We start from the raw sequence: 19,899 nt of genomic DNA, 5'->3' as shown, positions 1-19,899 counted from the left end.
GGCGCAATTATTAGGCCCATTAATTTCAGCCCACTTTTTAAAGGATGAGCAAGTTGGGTGACGTTGAATAATTTAACCGTAATATTATACTTAATTATCCAACAAAAAATTTTATGAGAAAATTTTAATTTGCCCTAGAAAATTTTATTTTCAAACAATGAAATAAAAATAAAAATTATTTTTTTTCACTGAATAAATCTGAAACACAACTTATGTCGACCTTAAGAAAACATCCCAGGCATTACAAAGTTTAGAGGTCAAACTAAGACAATAAAATTGTGAAATGTAGAATACAACACAATATCGAGTTGTCTCTCAACTGAATATTATTCTGACCTCTAAAGAACTTCAATGAAGACACAAGAGACTCTTCAAATGGCAGAGAAACCAAGAAATGAACATGATAAAATAAAATCCTTGATCACTTGACAAGGGTGTCAATGGCCTCTATCTTAAAAGGGTCTTCAACTCTGATCTCCTTGCAGTCTCCTTGATCCCTGATTGTCAATGAATAGCGATTGGAGTGCCAGCTTATACGATGGTGTAGTTGGAGAATAAATGCAACAAATTATCAAGAGATTCTGGATAAAATTTTCTAGCAAATAAGTAGCATGGTCTCTTCATTCCATTCCATAGACAAGGTCTGCGCTGTATCAGTTTCTGTGACACGATTCAAGAAAGGCAAAAATAAGTTGGTTATGCAGTGAAAAAAGGGATGAAACAAATGAAGTGAGCAGGCATGTTAAAACAGAAATGCACTGATTCAAAAACAAAACAAGCAATGTTCAGCAATTTGGTCATTCTGAGGGATTGGGATGCCATCGCAGCATAATTCTTGGTGTATTTGTTCAAAGAATAGTGTTATTCCTTATGAATTCTTTCAGAATACTAATTCTCACAGAATTGTCATTTTATGGATCATCCTTCGTATCTAGTAGTTACCTCATTCCAAGGAACTCATACTCTTATTCCAAGGAATAGTGATATTCCATTCCAAGGAATACATACACGGCATGCCAAACTGACTTCTATAAGTTTTGTGAGGGCCAGTAAAAATCCGAACTAAATTGATGCTCCATATCAATTGGGTGCACATCTAGGTCTTACTTTACAAGTTGGAAGTGTTGCTTGATGACTTTGTAATCTTACTATCAACATTTTCAGTAGCATTGGAAATCAATCTTATACTTCAATTGATCAACAAAAGGAACAATGTCTAGACACTTTTTCATATCATAGCAACTCAAGTGGCCAATAACACCGTCAGAAATTATGGACATATCTAACTGGAAGAAAATTTACTAATTTTACCTTTGAATCACTTGTAACATGAATGCTCTCATCGATCGACTGCAAATCATAGCATCATTACAATTAGTAGGTTCTATCTGTTTGCAATATCCAACTCAAGTAAAGATCCATAAATGAAAAAATAACACATTGTATGAGCTATTGAAAGAAGGTTGAACATACTGAAATGCTCTTGAAGATTTCAAAAGTTACATCTCGAGCCCTATAAGCTTTTGGATGCCATTTTCCTTCAGACCAATCGACATGGGTGACAGACCAATTGGCTATTCCAGTAGGATCGACCATCTGTAGTCAAAAGCTAGGTTAAATTGAAAAAAGTTTTGATCTTGCATAGATTACAGGTGTTGGGGATCAAAAGACGAAAAATATACTGACACTGAAAAAAGTTGGTAGATAATGTTCATCAGAATAGCAATTGCGTCCTTCCATCCCAGGCTGTGGCATTCAAAACACATGGCAAGGGCAGCATTACCAATGAGATAGCCAATAAGCATCATAACAAGAATGTGCTCGATGACCACAAATATAACATATAAATCAAAAGTAAATTATAATGTGATGACATAAACCATACATCCTTCCAGTAAATTGGGACGCCTAATACGATGAGTACAACTATCACAGGATGTGTGGGTAAAGAACCTTGGCAGCTCTTTCTTTTATAATGCATTTAAAAAATCTGAATGGTTCAACCGAAGAAGTTAGATGGTCTGAAACCAGCTTTAGATCAGCAATTACTATAACTTTATCATGTTTAAAAGATCCCGAGTAGAAAGTTCCAAATATATTTTGAGCATTTATCTACACCAGCAGCAAGGTTGTCAAGATCAACATCCAACTTAGGAACATATGATTCTCATATCTTAAGCATAATTATTTCATTCATATAGTAAATATATGAACAATAGAGTGTAATTCTTTAAGTATAGTTCTTTATATGGCAAGTAGATGCATGATAATTATAAGATGAATAACGATGAATAAAATTAAAAAGGATTCTATGAGGCCTCCACCAATAGAAGTCTGAGTCAAATGATCACCAATCAGCTGCCCAAGGCTAATAGCCACCCGTGATTTACCTCTTCCGTGTTAGCCTGGGGACAGGTTGGCGGAGGCGCTAGGGGCGAGCGAATCACCCTTTTGCCATCACGAGTCAAATGACCACCAAAATTCTGATTTATTTATCCTTTATTATACTTCAGTCATAAGAAGCATTGAGAAAATATGAATTACAGAGAACAGAGTCATTGCATTGGTGGACATGTATTGTCAGAGATTAAAATATAGGAAAAATATTCACAAAATTTAAGCACCCCCACCCTTCTGGAGTTATATAACTTGACATCATACATCACCTATCGAGTAAAATATGATGATTTAGAATGACAAGCTATCTTTTATAGCAAACAATTACTTGTTGATGTGATCTTTGGCTCTCCACACCCACAACTTACCCTGCAGTAAAGCTTGAATTTGGTATAGTAGACATTGTCAGCCAGAATTAGCACCGCATGTTGCCGCTTGACTGAGAACCACTGTAACAAGGATATCACTTGGGATGTAGAAAAGAAAAATATGGTGTAAAAGAACCAATGCAGCTTATAATACACTTGCAAGTTTATTCATGATAGGGAAGAAATAACTAATCTATCCTCGAATTAATTTTGTTGCACCCTAGGTACCAACGTTCCAAGTTAGATTGGTATTTGTTTCATAGTGAGGTTGACTTAATAAACTTTTCAAGCAGGATTACAGAAACTATGAAACCTAAGATTAAACTTGTGACTTTAGAAGCCCTTGACTGCTCTCAATAATTCATTCACTACAATGCGCCCAAACCAATTTAACTACAATGAACCTAGTTGGATTCAGCCATTCTCATTACACTGCCAAAGTAGAATAGCTTACCTGTGCACCTTTCCTAAAATCTTCCTTTTCAATCACAGGCAACATATGTTCAGAATATCGGCCTGTTCCATGAGGACCAGGATCCTCAAAACTGAAAATAAGGAAAGGAATACTTTTACAAGCTGAGAATTTAATCAGTGTATTTATCTATGACTGAAAGAATCATGAAAAAACATAGACAATAATCACGAGGGGATAATATTTTAAAGTAATTTACCAGTCAACAAAGCTGACATTCGTTCCCAACAGATAATTGTACACATAGTCAAAATTGTGTAGTGGTACACAACTGCCAAACAAGAAGTAAAAAACCAACATGCTGACTGAACAACATTAATCAATTGAAAAGAGAAAGCATCATATAGTTGCTAAGATACACCTCTCTGAGAGCAACACGAAATGTTGATTATCTTTATCTTGGAGTGCATTTGCCAATAATCTCTTTTCTGCATCAACCATGGAAATTTTTCCCCACGCCACCTGCATGCCCATTGGATTAATAAAAACGTGTTTGCACATACTAGTTCCCAAAACCAGATAACTCCAGCTTTTTCATAAACATTAAAATGGAATCCTCACTTCTAGATGATGAGCAATCAGAAATTTGTGTATATTTATTTGTTAGTATCAAAGAATTATATTAATGGCCCATATATTTGTATATGTAGATCAAAAATGTCTATATCCATAGTGCTTGGCGAATGAAGGGAATTTCAGCCCAAATAAAAAACTGTACATTTAGCCACATGTACAACAAGATTTGCTCCAAAATGAGAATGGAGAATAGGAATTTATTGCAAAGTACCTTTTCGCTATGAATTTCCTTGTCAATGAATAAAGGACTCACATGTGCTGGTTGTTCCCTTGATGCATGCACATAAATAGAAAATCTATCTTCATGGCCCTAAATATACAAAGAAACAACACAGAAGGAGAGAGATTGTGTTATGGCCAGTGGATATGTTGCAGAAATTATTTGCCTGATAGTGAGAAAGTAAAAAAAAAATTAATATACATCAAAAATTTTAAAAAAAAAACTGAGTAAATCTACCTAGAAACTAGAAATCAAGCCAAACCAGAAATTATTCGCCTCTTTAATTTTTGGACAAGAATCAACACACTAATGCAAGAAACCAACGAATTGCCTACCCCTTTAATCATCTATTTCTCATTTAACCAAGCATCACAGCTCATCATCTTACTTTGTTTCAGCCAGGGGTGACAATGGGATAGGATTTTCAGGTACCCATGCCTACCCAATCAGTTTAAATGGGTCATGGTGAATTGGTATATTGATATAAAGATTTTATTGGGCATATCGTCATTCAAGCCTGACTTACATACTTTTAGATATATTTTATTTATGAAACATTGAATTATCTATTTTAGAGGTTTACTTTTTTTTATTATTTATAACATTAGAGGTATCAAAATATGTTAAAGTGTGGTCATGTTTGGGTTTGCTCAGTACCTGCAAGTAGCGATGGGATGGAATTGGAAAGAATAGTAAGCACTCATAGTGGGCACGGAACCAGTGGGAGTTTGAATGTACCAAAAAGGTATGATGTGTAGTAAACAATTCACAGCAAGTTGCCACCCCTAATTGCAACTCTTTCATTATCCAATGTCAACACTGTACAAATAATACTTAACATTATGCCATCTAATGATTAGCAGAGTCTTCACGTATATATGACAACAACCAAGCATTATCCCACTAGACGGGGTTGGCCGAAGTCTTCAATTATATCAAGAAAAAACTACAACAAGGCCTCCATCCATAGAATTTGGCATATGAACTTTTATGCAGTGTATTAAGTTATAAACATAATAAACATCCATCCTAAATCAAATCCTACCAGGAAAATATTGAATTATCTAAAAAGGAAAATCCAAGTTAATGCATACCAGGAAAAACCTCTCCCAAAGCTTCTCAAAGGGCAGTGAACCTGGGGTTAGGAACATGAAAGCAATTTTAGGATTCTTTGACTCAACGTGCACCGACAAAATGTCACTGATAACAACACGTGCAAAGAGCTCATCATCTGTATAAAACCTAGCACGTCTCACAGGTGGAAGCCACTCTGTAAATGGACCACAGACTTTGGAAGACAAGAAGTAGCATGCTGAATATCGTTGGGGAGGATAAACATATAGAGCAATTACAGCAATGCATACAAACAGCAATAAGCTGATGATCCAATGTGGCCTTCTTGATGGGGCTCTATGGCGTGGAGTAGGCATGATATTTCGGTCACTACTGTCTGGTAACCATGCCTCTGCAATCAGCATTTGCTCAACCCCATTGGACCATGAAACAAATCAACAAAATCTTCCCGTGCCAGAACCTTCCAGGTTGCTAAAGGCCATAGCAGGAAGTAATGACCTGTTAGTTCCTGATGCACAGGGAACCTGAAACAATAGAAAGAGAATAACCTAACTTAGGCTATTTGCAGTCTAAAGAAGTTGACTGTCCCAAAAAATTGACTCTTTGAATTCAGAACATAAAATTCATTATCGACAAGAGTTGACTAATCATTCAGAGAAAAAGAAAGTGGACGAGCATGCCTACATTTTAAGGCAGATTCCACCTTGAATATGCAGCAATATGTCTTAAGGGAGCCCTATCTATAGTGATATCCACACTGCACAGTAAACAAAATCCCAACGGAAAAGAGGAAATCTAATCAAACTAACTTTTTTAAATTCTCCAACCTGGAAATTAGATGGCTACAGTTAAAAGCGACCCTAATCACCGAAAAAACTCCTCAAGACACTTTGATTAAGAGGAACATAGTCGCAATCATACTGAACAAAATATGAGTAACAATCCTCTCAAACAAATTCAAAAAACACACACACACACTCACTCTAAACCTTCTCGTCCCTCTTCGACAGCTTCAGCTCCGCGAGAAACCAAACAATCAAAACCTAATCTTCTAACAAAACTTACAACAGCAGGATGAAAATCAAGAAAAAAAAGGGGAAAACAATCCGTCAAAATAGAGGAGAACAAAGAGAGAACAGTGGCAAACCCGAGATCGGCCGCGAAACGGATGCTGAGTGAAATCCGCTAGCTCAATGGAAGCTCGACGAGGATCGAGCAATCGAGAGAGTGAGAAAGACAAAAGATGAAAGGTACTCGAAAGAGTGCTTTTTCGCAATTAAGTTGATTTTTAGCACTTTAAATTTCCGCTCCCTAGAAGCCTTTTTCGTCATAAAATAAGGATCCTATCCAAGAATTGCATGGATCAAACTGCTACACGACGTTTGACCGTCACAAAATTGCGGAGTCCACGGGAGTGATAGGCTTCCTCGTACGAATTGTAAGTTGATTTCTAAATCCCGGATCGAGAGGATCAACAGCGACGGAGAATTCTTTTTCGGCCGTGCTTTTTTCACGAGACGGTGACACCGTGTACCCTCTTCGTTATTGGAGGATTTGTGGGTCCTTTTGATGCACCAATGATAGTGTCGTGTTGGGATCCAATGAATTCCCGGGAACTATGGTATCACGGTAGGATATTTAAATTATCATCTAGGTATTCAACGATTCGATCCCTAGTCATGACGTATTTGTAAAAAAAATTCTTCCAAATGAGGCGCGCAACCAAAGGATGATGGACTTCTAAGCTGCCCACCGCGTACGCTTCCCGATTTACCCTAGTGGTCTGTGAGAAAATTCCATGAGAACAAACCGATCACCCTCAAGGCGGTGCAGTGGTTGAGGCATAGGATATTATAACATGAGGTTTTGAAGTTGAAACTCGGCGCATCTTAGCATATCTTCCTCATACTTTGGCCACCTACACTAATCGCTAGTAGCCACCTGTGATTTACCTCCTCCATGTTATCATAAGAATATTACCCTGGGAACGAGTTAGCAGGGACGCTGGGGCAAGCGAATTATCTTTTGCCACACGTATTGGGATCTAATGAAACCCCCAGGGATATAGTTGAGGTGTTAAGTGGATGGTTGTTTGTCATATGAGATCTTGGGATTGAATCTCGAGGTTAGCGAGGCTTAAATTTATGCATCCCATATAACTCATCCCTAATCCACTTGTCTCCTAAGTTATTGTGATTTACTTCTTTTATGTTGATCCTAAGATAAACTGGCAAAGGTGCTAGGACGAGCGTTTCACTTTTTTGCCGCATGTTGGGATCCAATGAAGAATTTTGGAGTCACAAGCTCAATTCAGGTTTTAAGGTTTATCGTGCCGATATGATTCTAGGCTACAATAGTAAAATTAATTTTCTCCACTCAAAAAAGAATTCTAGAATATTAATTGCAGAGCAAACGTCATTGATTGTGCTGGTTGATTTACTTTAGTAATAGATGAAAAAAAATTAGGATAGAATCAGTCAATTTTAAAATTAATAGATTCGAAAAGTTAAATATCAGTATAGCCGACAAAAAATTTATAGTCTCGACTAATTGATTCTTCCCTTTCAACTTCGCAAGCACTTGTTTAACCTTGTTTGGCAACTCAATCACTCTCCTATCTTCACAGCCTGCATTCTTCTCGATGTTACTAACTAGAAGTTTGTTTCGATAAAATTATAAAGTGAACATATGATCACCATTTAAATTCGACTACGTGAACCTAAGTTTTAAAATTATAAAATCACATACTCAATATCCATTTTACCCTTTTACTATTCTCAATCGATTGGAAATGATTATGTAGTCACGTAATATTTCACAAATCGATGACTACAATATTACAATCAATTGGTGGAATATAACTCGATAAAAAACAAGTTAAAAACATCAATATTTTTAATATAATATATCAAATTAATATTTGAGAATATGAATATAATCATAGAGAATTAATCAAAAACATAAAAATATGATTTTATATTATTCTGAAGTCTCTAAATTTATTAGTCGATTTCAGTAAAACCGACGGATAAATATAGAAAATTTAGAATGATATAAGATCATATAAAATTTTATATGTTCATCTAGTTCTTCATATTTTAAGTATCATTTCCATATATCATATTTAAAGTAATAATATTTTAAATATACTGATGTGCTGATGAACCGTGCCTCAATCAATTGCCAGCAATCGATTTAGAAAAGTAAAACTGAAATTGGATACATAATTTTAAAACTTAAATACATGATTTAAGTATTCTGAAATTTTAGCCATATGGTTCAGTAATTTACCGATTTCAATAAATGCAATCTTGGATGGGCTATGACGCATCCAAAATTCGTGTCCTGTCGCTGACATACTCAAGACCGGGAAGAGGAACAGATTGGTCCAAAAGCAAACGAAGAGGAAGATACCCACTTACCGTTTGCACAGAAATGTCTCTGAGCAATAATATTGATGTGATCCTAACATATAGATATTTGTCGGAGGAGCCTATTCCCCGTTCATGGCTTGTCTGCCCTGGTCATGTCGTATTATGGATCTGAACTGGAGATTAAATTATGGATATTTAGGAATTAAAATGCTTGGGCTATATAGAATAATCAATCTATTCTTCTTGAGCCATGTGTGTTTAGAGTACTTATATCATCTTCCTTAAATATAGAATTCATCTTAATTTTTATAATTTTATGTAATTTTTTTATATTAACTATCTTATCAATCGCCTAAATTGAGATTTTATAAATAGTACTTGAAACTTAAGAAAATAAAGTTTATTTTTTAAATATTAAAATATTATTTAATTTGAGAGATGGAGAAAATAAAAGAAATTGATTAGGTAATGAAAAGTAAATATTAGGAGAGAACAAATAATAAAAAATTATAAGAGATAAGAAAATAATTAAAAAAATAAAAATAATGAAAAATTTAGGATAATTGATATAGTGTGATTTGATGATAAGGGTCCATTCCTCAGAGGGTCGTTGTTACTGTGGAGGTCAAAATCCAGACGATCAACGCCCCACATCGTTGCTCGATCGGGCGACCCACTTGCCTGACCTGTGTGAAGGATAGCCACACCGATATCAACCAAATAATTACCACAGCTCGGTCGCATATCGAGCTTCCGACGTTCAAAACAAGAGATACGTCGAGTGGCCAGCCCGCTCAGACTCGCACTGAGCCTCAGAACCGACGGTCACCCGCGGATATAGATCGGATAGTGGAATGTTGGCCGAGCGGCCACTTCGCTAGTCTCAGATAGGGGTGAGCAGTCAACCCGCCAAACCGATCAACCCGCTTATACCGACCCGAACCGAACCGAAAAAACAAAATCCGCCGGATATAGGGCCGGATGTAGGGTCATGATATTACATTATCCGATCTAGTAGGGTCGGATAGTTTTTTATCCCAATAACCGAACCAACCCGATCCGCGATCACCCCTACTTGTAGCAACTAGTGTCGATAAGTTGTTACACGTTATAGTAGCTACTGCGGATAAGCTGCTACACGTTGTAGTAGCTACTGCCGATAAGTTATTACACGTTGTAACAGCTATTGACGATTAGCTATTACAACGTGTAATGAGTAATGTCTATTATCATTTTAAAATATTTTATTTTTTATTATTTTATATTTATATTTTATATTTCATTGGATATAGGGTCGGATATCCAAATAACTGACAATCCGTCGGATATTTAATACATAATAACCGCCGGATATAGGGTCGGATGTAGGGTCATATATTACATTATCCGATCTAGTAGGGCCGGATAGTCTTTTATCCCAATAACCGAACCAACCCGATCCGCGATCACCCCTAGTCTCAGAGGCTAGCCCTCCGAACGGCTGAGGGCTAGCCAAGCGACCATCTCGCTCGGCTCAATAACAGACAAAAGGAGGATCAATAGATATCCTCATGGGAAGTCGTGTCATCGACAGATGACATGATTGGCGGCAGGGACAAGCAGATGATCGTACGGCGGAAGCTTCCACTATCGTGTCAGAGATATGCTCGGGTCATTGAGGTATGGTGTCAGGGATGTTTTCTTGACATGTCTTTTCAGAGAAAGCTTTGAGAAGCGCGCATGCCTTGAGGAGCATGCACGCGCTTCCCCGGAGTCCTATATAAAGGGCTCCAAGCTTCGACGGAGGTATGCTTATTTTTACCGTAACTACTATTATGCTGCTACTTTGTTGCCTCTTCTACATCGCCGATCACTGACTTCAGCGTTGGAGGGTCATCGCCGGGAATCCCTCCCTGATTCGGCACTGACGCTGCTGTGGTTGCAGGTATAGCCGATTCGGAGTTCATTAGCGGCCAACAGGAGTGCTACGTCCCTAGCATCTATCACCTCGATTCTCGGACAGGATCATAATATATATGAAAAAAATGATTATTTAAATTAATTTAAAAATATTATAGAGAAACTGATATAGATATTCTTACATCATCTTGAGTTGAGCCCTATTAGGCCTAATATGGAGGGACACTTTGATATGGTAGGATAAGAGGCATCCCAAGGAAAGTTATAAAAGTCGGGGCTTTCCTCGTAACCTTGTAATTCTCAGTTGAGCTCACTTTGGTTTTGTTTGAAGGATGACCCAGATCAATCTAGAACGATATAGCTACTTGCCTTATTTATGGAACATGATTTTGAAAAAAGTATACAATGGAAGGATAAATTCTTTCAATTTAGTGCTATATTTCGAAAGTTGGAAGAAAAAGGAAGGAGAATAAAGTAAGATAATTGCCCTCCAAAAAAATATATTCAAAAATAATTTAATAATATTTATTAAGTATAATAATAATAGTAATAATAATAATAATAATAATAATAATAATACAGGAATTAAATGAGGGAATTTATTTTTCTGGATGATAAAATATAGCGGCAGAAGACCCTCTGCCATCCAGAGCCGTGCAGGGTGCAGCCTCTTCCTTTCCTTCGATTCATCGGGCGCGCCGGCGGGAAACCCTAGTAAAATTTCGATCTTCCGTCAAGCCGCCGGCCGGTTAATATGGTTACGATGGCTTCCGTTGCGTTCTCCGGTTCTGCTTCCGCTTCCGCCAATCTGGTTTCTCGAAATTCTGAGGGCTTTTCGATCGTTCCCCGTCGCTTGCGATGCAGCCTTCCGTACACTCGTTCCGCTGTGGTAATCTTAATCAAGTGTTATTTCTCCACGAGAATGATTGAAGAATGCGTCGAAGTCAAAGAAAAGGCTTTTTTTTTTAAAGAAAAAAAATCCTTCTAATGCGCTTTGTGTTACTTGATTTGTTTAATGCGGTTGCAACAGATGTGATTTTAATAATAGATGGAATCGGATTGTTTATGTAATATGTTGATGAATTGTATTGTTGTTTCGACAGAGGTGCAGATTGGTTGACCCACTGACATCGAACAATGGCACGCCGACAGGCTTTCCATTCGCCAGCAACCGGACGTTGCCCGGAAATTTAATGGAACTGAGCTTGCGGGACGACAGATCAAAGTTCGATACAAGCCTGCGTATCTTCTCAGGAACTGCCAATCCCTCACTTTCTCAGGTACAAGAACCATCACCATCAATTAATCTCTATTTATTCCTCTATATCGAATACATAATATTTTTATTCAAAAAAAAAATATAAATGATCAATTTTACTTCTTTCATTAATTTTTTCCTAATAAAAATCTGTTATGCAAGTTGGTTGGGTTCTCTCTGTGTCGAATTTCAGACACAAAGGCGGGTTTTCCTTGTGTTTATTGCTTTATTTAAATATGTATGTTCATAGTCATCGAACCAGATGGTTGATTTTAAGGTTATTAGAGTTTATTAGCGATTTTCCAATTACATCTAACTTGGTGCTGTGCATGTTGAGAGATTCATCCTTGATACTATCTAAGGCTTCTTTGTGAATCATTTAATATGATTCATGCCTCATTCTTTTCTTATTGACATTGTTAACTTATAAGATATCAATGTTGTACTCATATCCCTGCCATTTCTCTCATTGAATAGGCCAGGATAGGATCTGAATTCTTTGAAAGAACTGGTAAGTCACTGAGTCTTAACTTTTTTTTGATACTCAAGAATCAGAGTGTTTTAGTTTGAAGAATCTGCTGACTTCTATATGATGACAACACACCATTTTTTTTTTCAAAACTCTGTTCCACTGTATTCCAGGATTAATTTTAGGAAAGGATAAGTGAAAGAATGGAAAATTATGAAAGATTAATCCGATAAGTTAGAAACTCTTGAGAATTTGGGAAGAAGTATTGTGAAAACAGAAAAAATAACCTTGTATTTCTTACAGTTAACAGTTCAGAAAGTTATTAAACTTAGATTCAGAAAGTAGTAGAAACATTAACAAATTGTTAAAGAATGATCGTGTTATTGTATATTTATAATAACAATAAGTCATGGTAAGCAATAAGATTCTTATCTTGAGTAATTATGTGTATAATATGGTATTACTATTGATGATCTGATTCTATATTGTTAATTATCTTTCTCGATGTTATGTTAGTTGTTTACTTTTTTTTTGTTTCCATGGTAGGAAATTGCTGGCTATTTAGGTCTGGAACTTGGAAAGATAAATATAAAGCGATTTGCAGATGGTGAAATTTATGTTCAGTTACAAGAGAGTGTTAGGGGATGTGATGTATATCTTATTCAACCAACCTGCCCACCGGCAAATGAAAATCTCATGGAGCTTTTGATAATGATTGATGCTTGCCGTAGGGCGTCTGCTAAAACCATCACTGCAGTAATTCCTTATTTTGGTTATGCTAGAGCAGATAGAAAGGTAATATTTTCTAAGTTTAATATGGTTACTCTTTTCTATCTAGCATTTCCATCACTAAATATTTTTCTTTTTACAAAATTTTTTAGTTAATATTTTGGGTCCTTATCAATAGTCGAGTGTTTTCTTGGATTGTTTTTATTTCATTTCTTAACGAATAGTGCAGTTCTTGCTTTAGGTTCCTTGACTTGAAACCTATGTTGCTTCCTCATGTATGTTTTAGATGATTATTTTGGTGAACCTGGTCGAGTTTACATCTCATCTGCATGTGATTGTCTTTTCAGACTCAAGGTCGTGAATCTATTGCTGCGAAGCTTGTTGCTAACTTGATCACGGAAGCTGGTGCAAATAGAGTGATTTCTTGTGATTTGCATTCTGGACAGTCCATGGGATATTTTGATATTCCAGTTGATCATGTGTATGGTCAGGTAGCTGTTGTCGGTCATTTAAAATTGTTTACGCATTTTCTATTTTGGATTCTACTATAAAATTGGTTAACATCTCTCCTAATCAGGTTTTGTTTGTTTCATTTGTCTAGCCAGTGATACTTGATTACCTAGCAAGTAAAACTATTTCTTCAAATGATTTGGTCGTGGTCTCACCAGATGTTGGAGGCGTGGCAAGAGCACGTGCTTTTGCGAAAAAGTTATCCGATGCACCTCTAGCAATTGTTGATAAAAGACGCCATGGCCATAACATTGCAGAGGTAAACTGAATAGTCTACTCGATTGATTCTTATTGTAGAATATATGTTCAACATCGATTTTTCTGTACAGTGACGTCGAATATTGATCAAGCTTCTCTCTGATGAGTGAAAATTTGTAGAAGTTGCATAGCTTATACGTGGAATAGGAATAACACACTACCCTGCTACAAGTGCTTTCACCTATTAAATGCATAAGTAATTGTATGGAAGACTATGAGAATAATCTGGAGTTCTCAATACATCCCATTTTGTTTCCACCAACCCATATTTGGCTTAACAAAGAATTGTTTATCACAAACTTTTTTTTTTTTTGCTAGTCTCCCTCTAAGTTAAATGTGATGATTATAATTCACTCCATTATACATCACATAATCAGACTTTGTCAATGTTGAGATATGTTTTGGAATCAGTTGTACTTTAGTCTTTATTAGGAGATGGTAAAAAAAGTGAGGTTGATGCTTTGTTGGTCATTTCCCTTGTCCCTTGTATGGAATATCCTCGACTTTTCTTCTTGTTACTTTACTATCATCTACTAATGAAGTATGTTATTGCAACCGTGAAGGTAATGAACCTGATTGGTGATGTTAAAGGAAAAGTAGCCGTCATGGTGGACGATATGATAGATACTGCTGGTAAGCCATTCCTTATTGTCTTCATTCTTCAACCATAACTTCTATTGCTCATTCCCTCAGTGTCTCTTTAGACTACTTAGATGATATATGACCATTCAGATTAGTAGTTTTATTGACTTTCAGATTACTGTTTCGATGATTCTAGGTACTATAGAAAAAGGTGCAGCTCTTTTACATCAAGAAGGAGCAAGAGAGGTTTATGCATGCAGCACACACGCTGTCTTTAGGTATCTTTCCTCGTCTTGTTTTACTTCAAATATGGAAATTAGGTTGCTCCTTTGTACTCTACTTTAGCGTTACACTGTGTTTTTTGAGTTTAGTCACGTCGATAATTATATTTTAATTTCGATGCAGCCCTCCTGCAATCGAGAGGCTATCGAGTGGCTTGTTCCAGGAAGTCATTGTTACCAACACTATCCCTGCATCGGAACAAAGTTTTCCTCAGCTGACTGTTCTTTCCGTGGCAAATCTCCTAGGCGAGACAATTTGGCGGGTTCATGATGATTGCTCAGTAAGTAGCATTTTTCTATGATAAATATTCTAGTTGACAGATCGACAAATCAGCAGCAGCAGCTTTTTGTTTGGCCGTGGAGACATTTTCTATTGAGCTTCGGCAACAATAACCCCTTCAGCTCCTTTGACTGATCTTGAATAACGATTGCTGTTTATTTATTTAACATTTCGACAAGGTTTTGAATAAAGAGAGAGACGAGTCTGATATCGGATTCCTGTCGCACTTTACTGACCAGGTTGACTATGAACCCAATTCTAGTTTGGACATTGATTGATTTCGACGGAGGCGGGAGGATCTTGTGCAGCTTTATGTACAATATCCTTTCAATATCTCATTGCAGATATTCTCCTGTCGATCGCTTTGTACTTTGAGACAAAATTCTAGTGTATTCCTCCTCCATGTAATACTTGGAAATCTTTTCAGAATTTTATCATCCTGGTCCATTGATGGATAACTTTCAGAGATGAATTGGTTTGGGTTTTTTTTAGCACCTTTGCTTGAGCAATTTGTAAGCCATGCTTTCGAATTCAACCCAAAGTTCATTTGAAAAATTGACTGCCGCCATTGTAATAATATCCGATGTGGAAATCTCTTTGCCTATTCATCGACTTTGAATCCAACTAATTACCCTAGACTTTGAATCCAACTACTTACCCTAGTCTAGAACACTCTTAGGTACTAATGGATAATTTTGGAGAAGAGGTGGTGAGTTGCATGGAGTAGGAAGTCAGAGACTTTGGCATCGTTGTAAGAGCAAAGGATCTTCGAGGGTTTGGAGAGGAAAGGTTTTATGAATTTGATGACATAAAATCCGATAGCATAGAATGATCTATATAGTTTTCAGTTTAGTCCAGAATGGGCTTGGGTTACTCATGTTGGTTTGGGGTAAGTTTGGCGCAATAGACGAAAAGTTTGCAATCTCTCAACTCATAATTCATACCGTTTTCCACTGCACACCATTTAGTCGATACAATCTACTACCGATGCTAGGCAGTAATCACTACTTGAGATTTGAAAAGGTTGGGCAGTTTTAGTATTACAGAATAGAGCTTTGCTCGAGCATGCATATAGTTGATACGATCTTCCTTTGGGTACCAATGAGTAAGCATTTGATGTTTGCACTTATCTTGAACTCGCAACGGCAGTCTCAGGGAGGCAAGCAATGTTGATCCGAGGCAGATGGGATTTGGTTGAGATACGCGGGGAAGTTATCTTCTTCTCTTTCAGCTTTGCAAGCACTTTTCTAACCTCGTTCGCCAACTCAATCACTCTTGCATCTTCATGGCCTGCATTTATCCTCTCGATGTTACCAACTGTTTTGTTATTTCAGTAAAACTCTAAAGTAAACATTATGATCATCATCAAACCAAATTTGTTTCAACTATTTAAAGTTGACTAGATGAATTTTATCGCTTCTAAGCTACCGTGATTGGCACAAATGAAGGATCTTGTATTAGAGAACATTTCATTTTACCCTTACAACTTAACTATTGTTACCTCTGATTATATCGCCTCTCCAACACCCATGAACCACAACCCGAAATCCATTAAATCATTAGGGTTTGAGAGCATAAGGCTACATAAATAGCACATGTAATAGTAAAGGAAGGTATGCCTTCACAAACCCCAAATTCCTTTCATCTTTACATTTGTTTTTTTATCTTCTTTCTTGAAGCACCAATGATGACTTAGGCATCGGAAAGGGCCTAGCCAAATAAACTCCTGGAGAACCCTCTAATGCTTGTTATTCTCACACACCTATATTTTTAAAACCCCATCAAAAGTTCTAAAATTATCAAAATTCCTGAATAGGGCCGCGATGAACACACAAAACTATGGCATTTCTGAAACTCTATACCAATTTTCAGTGAGATGGAGCACAAAGACTTGGGGGGAAATGCTTAGTTTTTCTTCTTTAGGGGAGCATTTTGATGTTGTTGAAGTTCTGAGGAGGTTCTTGAAAAGGAAAGTAAATCCTATGAGCAAATCCAAATTTTCCTTCATATTAACTTGGATCAAACAACTGATAATAGTGTGCTATGTGAGTGGCAGAAGGAAGTCAAGAGATGGTTCATACCTATTTCAAGCATTGCCTTCTCTAGTAGAAATAAGTAGTCTCTATTGTTCCCACATGGACCACTTGCAGTGGCAATTTGCCTGAAAATTAGCACAGAGCTTGGCTAAGAATTTAATAAATAAATAAATAAATAAGAAATTTTCTTATTCATTAATGGAATATTTTCATTCCACCACTAACCAACACCCTTACTTTCACTTGATGGAGAAGCGCTGAAGATTAAGGATGCTAATGGTTAGTAGTGAAATGACAACAATTCAAAAACATTGAGATATATTGACGATTTTAAAATTTCCCTCTGTATACAACCTTGCCATATCCTGCAGAGGAGCTGGACCTAAGTAATATCTGTTGGCTTCTTTATCAGGGGTGGATATGAAACTGCAAATATCGAAAAGATAATTTAACTTGAATCGAAATGCAAACACAGATATTTGTGGGAGGAAAAGATTGTCACTAAGTTGGTTCTTACACAAGGACTCCTGTTATTGCTGGCTTAAATGGATCATCCTCCTAAAAGAATATTTTTGCATTACACAAATTTCACAAATAATAGGAAAAGAAGAAGTAACAGTAGCATCAATCAAGAGTCTGAGATCCACACCTTGTAAAAGTCCACAAACACCTTCGTGTCATACTCGCACTCTCTTCTCTCCAAATACTGAGATGTTCAAGTGAATAATTTCGCAACTTTGTTATATGTACAATAGAGATATCATCAGGAGAACAACCGATGAAATAATGTTAACCTGCATTGCTGCTTGTTCTTTTTCTTGACCTCCTTTAACGCAGTATGCAGCACCCCACTGAGGTAAAAGAAAATAAGTTTAAGAGATAGATATGTAAGATACTTGTTTGACAGAACAAAACCACTTAAAAACTAAAGTCTTATTTAGAGATTCTTGTGTTCATCTGTCAATTGTAAACTTGTTCAATCGTGGTCAGAAAAATCATTTTGAACTGGGGTTTGGGTCTTGACAGGAATAATACTGTGGCAGTGTTTGCTGTTCGGCAAGTGAGGTAATGATAACTTTCACCCAAGCTGATCAGCACGGAATGATTTTCAAAAGCATGGTTTAAATTAAATATGTGCCGATCAGTTCTCCAGCAACCATAACTACCATCCATTTGTGTTTTGATCATCTGTCTGTTTGTCATATATCAAATAACAATTAGAAACTAAAATTTAAAGTAAACATTCAGTATTAACTTTTTAAATATACAAAAACAAACTTATATTTGGCAAAAGTCAACTTGCAACGACCATGACCAGTACACATCAATTTTGTTTAGTCCGAGAAGAAAGATATTGATAGATAGTAGCTACTCATATGAATCCATGGATGTTACTGATATATCACTCAGAGTAACAAATACAGCAACATATATTCCTTAGTGTCATAATAGGCAATGAATTATGAGTACTTTCTGGCACACGGAAGCAACTAATCAATTGATCACACATGTAAAACACAAGCAGAAAATTGTTAATATAAGCTAGGTAAATGGGATTTAGATAGCACATGCACGATCCCGTCCTAGATAGATAAACCATGACCCAAAAAAATTCTTACACAGACTGCTTTGCTCTTTGCTTCCAACGTGCAAGTTCTTGCTGGATTAGCTGGTGTACCTCTGTGGTCTATGCATGCTGCAGAGGAGGAAGGAAATATAATTCTGTAAAATACTTCACATGTAACACCGATAAATATCCTACAGGCGAGGAAACAACTGTTACCAAGATCAAAGACACGTCTATAATCTTTGATGAAGCCTACTATTCTCTCATCAAAATCAAATCCAGGGTTCCAAACCAACGATCCATATCCAAAAACCCACAACACCATCGTTATTTAGCTTGGTAGGATAGTGATCAGCGAGCTTCCTGCGAAGACAAAATCATGCATAGCATCAATGCACAGGACCGATTTGCATAATTAATGTTTAGAGACAAGAAGTTTGAACAAAATGCAACAATGATTAAGTGCAAAACCATGCTGCCGACAATAATCTTTGTAGTACAATAGCCAAGGAGACGAGATTGGCTACTCAAGAATGACTAGAGGAAGGTAGAACTAACAGAACTGAATAGTTGATAATCACAAATATGGCATCATGTTTTATGAAGGTCCAAGTAAGCACAATTGAAGGAATTGTCAAATACTTGATGAATAGATCATAACTTTCTTCTCTGATCATCTTCCATTTTAGTTACTTGTCTCTCCCAGTCATGATTGTTTTCCCCCTCGTTGCATTTAAGCTAGAAATTTCTCATTTTGACTATTTTGAATCTAGGATTTGGCTATTCAAGATCAGATCTTTGTTCACTAAACATTTATTTGAAGCTACCAGTTTCCCATTTTGATTAACTTGATGCTAGAAGAAAAATACCGAACCATTGTACGCTAGCAGTGAATCTCATTATCAGTGTGAGACTGTCAGGAAAGGGCAGTAAACAAATCAATGCGACTCTTAGAGATCACCTTTACAGAGAAAGTTTCGATTCTCAAATACCTGGTGTCTATTCACTGGCGCTGTCGCCGTCGCCGGGGAACCGGAGCCGCGAGAGTGGGAGAGAGAGAGCGCGAGCTTGGACTAGGGTTTCACCGAGATTTGCACCGAGGCGAAACCCTAGCTCTTCTGCTCGCTCTCCTCTCTCTCAGATTTGGGCTTCGAGAGGGGAAAATGGCAATGGCAGAAGCTGTAAATAAATAGGAACATGTGGAAAGGATAAGACCGACAGGACACGTGTGCATCCGGCTGTCAGTACCACGTGATCAAGCCACGTGAGGATTGCTGCATTTGTATCCGGATGACCGGATTCGATTTTCAACTCTCCGTTATGTACACTTTCTAATTTATACCCGTAATTGATAGAAAAAATTTATAGAACCGTGCCACTCATAGTCAATTAAGTTAACTGGATTTTTATGTTAAGATTGTTGTATTTGGGATAAGTGAATCTATTTTTACTATCGAATTGACTTTTATCATTGTGAATATGACTGTATTTATTAGTAAGAGGTTCATAAACGATGCAGAGACTCTTTTCAATTTCTCAAATATTTAAG

The 19,899-nt window shown here is 36.8% G+C and overlaps 3 protein-coding genes across 3 annotated transcripts; 1 reads left to right on the top strand and 2 right to left on the bottom strand.

Moving 5' to 3' along the window:
- Positions 1 to 199: 199 nt before the first annotated feature.
- On the bottom strand, positions 200 to 6,408 carry LOC122023668 (glycosyltransferase BC10-like). The gene is made up of 11 exons (XM_042581920.1): positions 6,255 to 6,408; positions 5,128 to 5,631; positions 4,025 to 4,123; positions 3,599 to 3,699; positions 3,437 to 3,508; positions 3,220 to 3,310; positions 2,766 to 2,846; positions 1,687 to 1,746; positions 1,474 to 1,596; positions 1,312 to 1,350; positions 200 to 660 (listed from the first exon to the last, which is right to left on the bottom strand). Exons 2-11 carry the CDS (start codon positions 5,509 to 5,511, stop codon positions 532 to 534), a joined length of 1,179 nt encoding a protein of 392 aa, XP_042437854.1. The 5' UTR covers positions 5,512 to 5,631; positions 6,255 to 6,408; the 3' UTR covers positions 200 to 531.
- Positions 6,409 to 11,001: 4,593 nt separating this feature from the next.
- LOC122022607 (ribose-phosphate pyrophosphokinase 1-like) lies at positions 11,002 to 15,185 on the top strand. The gene is made up of 8 exons (XM_042580638.1): positions 11,002 to 11,269; positions 11,484 to 11,660; positions 12,654 to 12,902; positions 13,184 to 13,327; positions 13,438 to 13,605; positions 14,168 to 14,237; positions 14,383 to 14,464; positions 14,592 to 15,185. The coding sequence occupies exons 1-8, from the start codon at positions 11,135 to 11,137 to the stop codon at positions 14,767 to 14,769; spliced, it is 1,203 nt and encodes a 400-aa protein (XP_042436572.1). The 5' UTR covers positions 11,002 to 11,134; the 3' UTR covers positions 14,770 to 15,185.
- Positions 15,186 to 15,855: 670 nt separating this feature from the next.
- On the bottom strand, positions 15,856 to 19,538 carry LOC122022609 (gamma-glutamylcyclotransferase 2-2-like). Its single transcript, XM_042580639.1, has 9 exons — positions 19,343 to 19,538; positions 18,567 to 18,713; positions 18,403 to 18,479; positions 17,578 to 17,634; positions 17,433 to 17,489; positions 17,301 to 17,341; positions 17,138 to 17,209; positions 16,829 to 16,908; positions 15,856 to 16,037 (listed from the first exon to the last, which is right to left on the bottom strand). The coding sequence occupies exons 2-9, from the start codon at positions 18,673 to 18,675 to the stop codon at positions 15,874 to 15,876; spliced, it is 657 nt and encodes a 218-aa protein (XP_042436573.1). The 5' UTR covers positions 18,676 to 18,713; positions 19,343 to 19,538; the 3' UTR covers positions 15,856 to 15,873.
- Positions 19,539 to 19,899: the final 361 nt, after the last annotated feature.

Source organism: Zingiber officinale, chromosome 9B (genome assembly GCF_018446385.1).
Source record: "Zingiber officinale cultivar Zhangliang chromosome 9B, Zo_v1.1, whole genome shotgun sequence".
Classification (NCBI taxonomy): domain Eukaryota; kingdom Viridiplantae; phylum Streptophyta; class Magnoliopsida; order Zingiberales; family Zingiberaceae; genus Zingiber; species Zingiber officinale.
The sequence above is the reverse complement of the archived record's forward strand: the minus strand, read 5'-3'. Positions and strand labels throughout refer to the sequence as shown.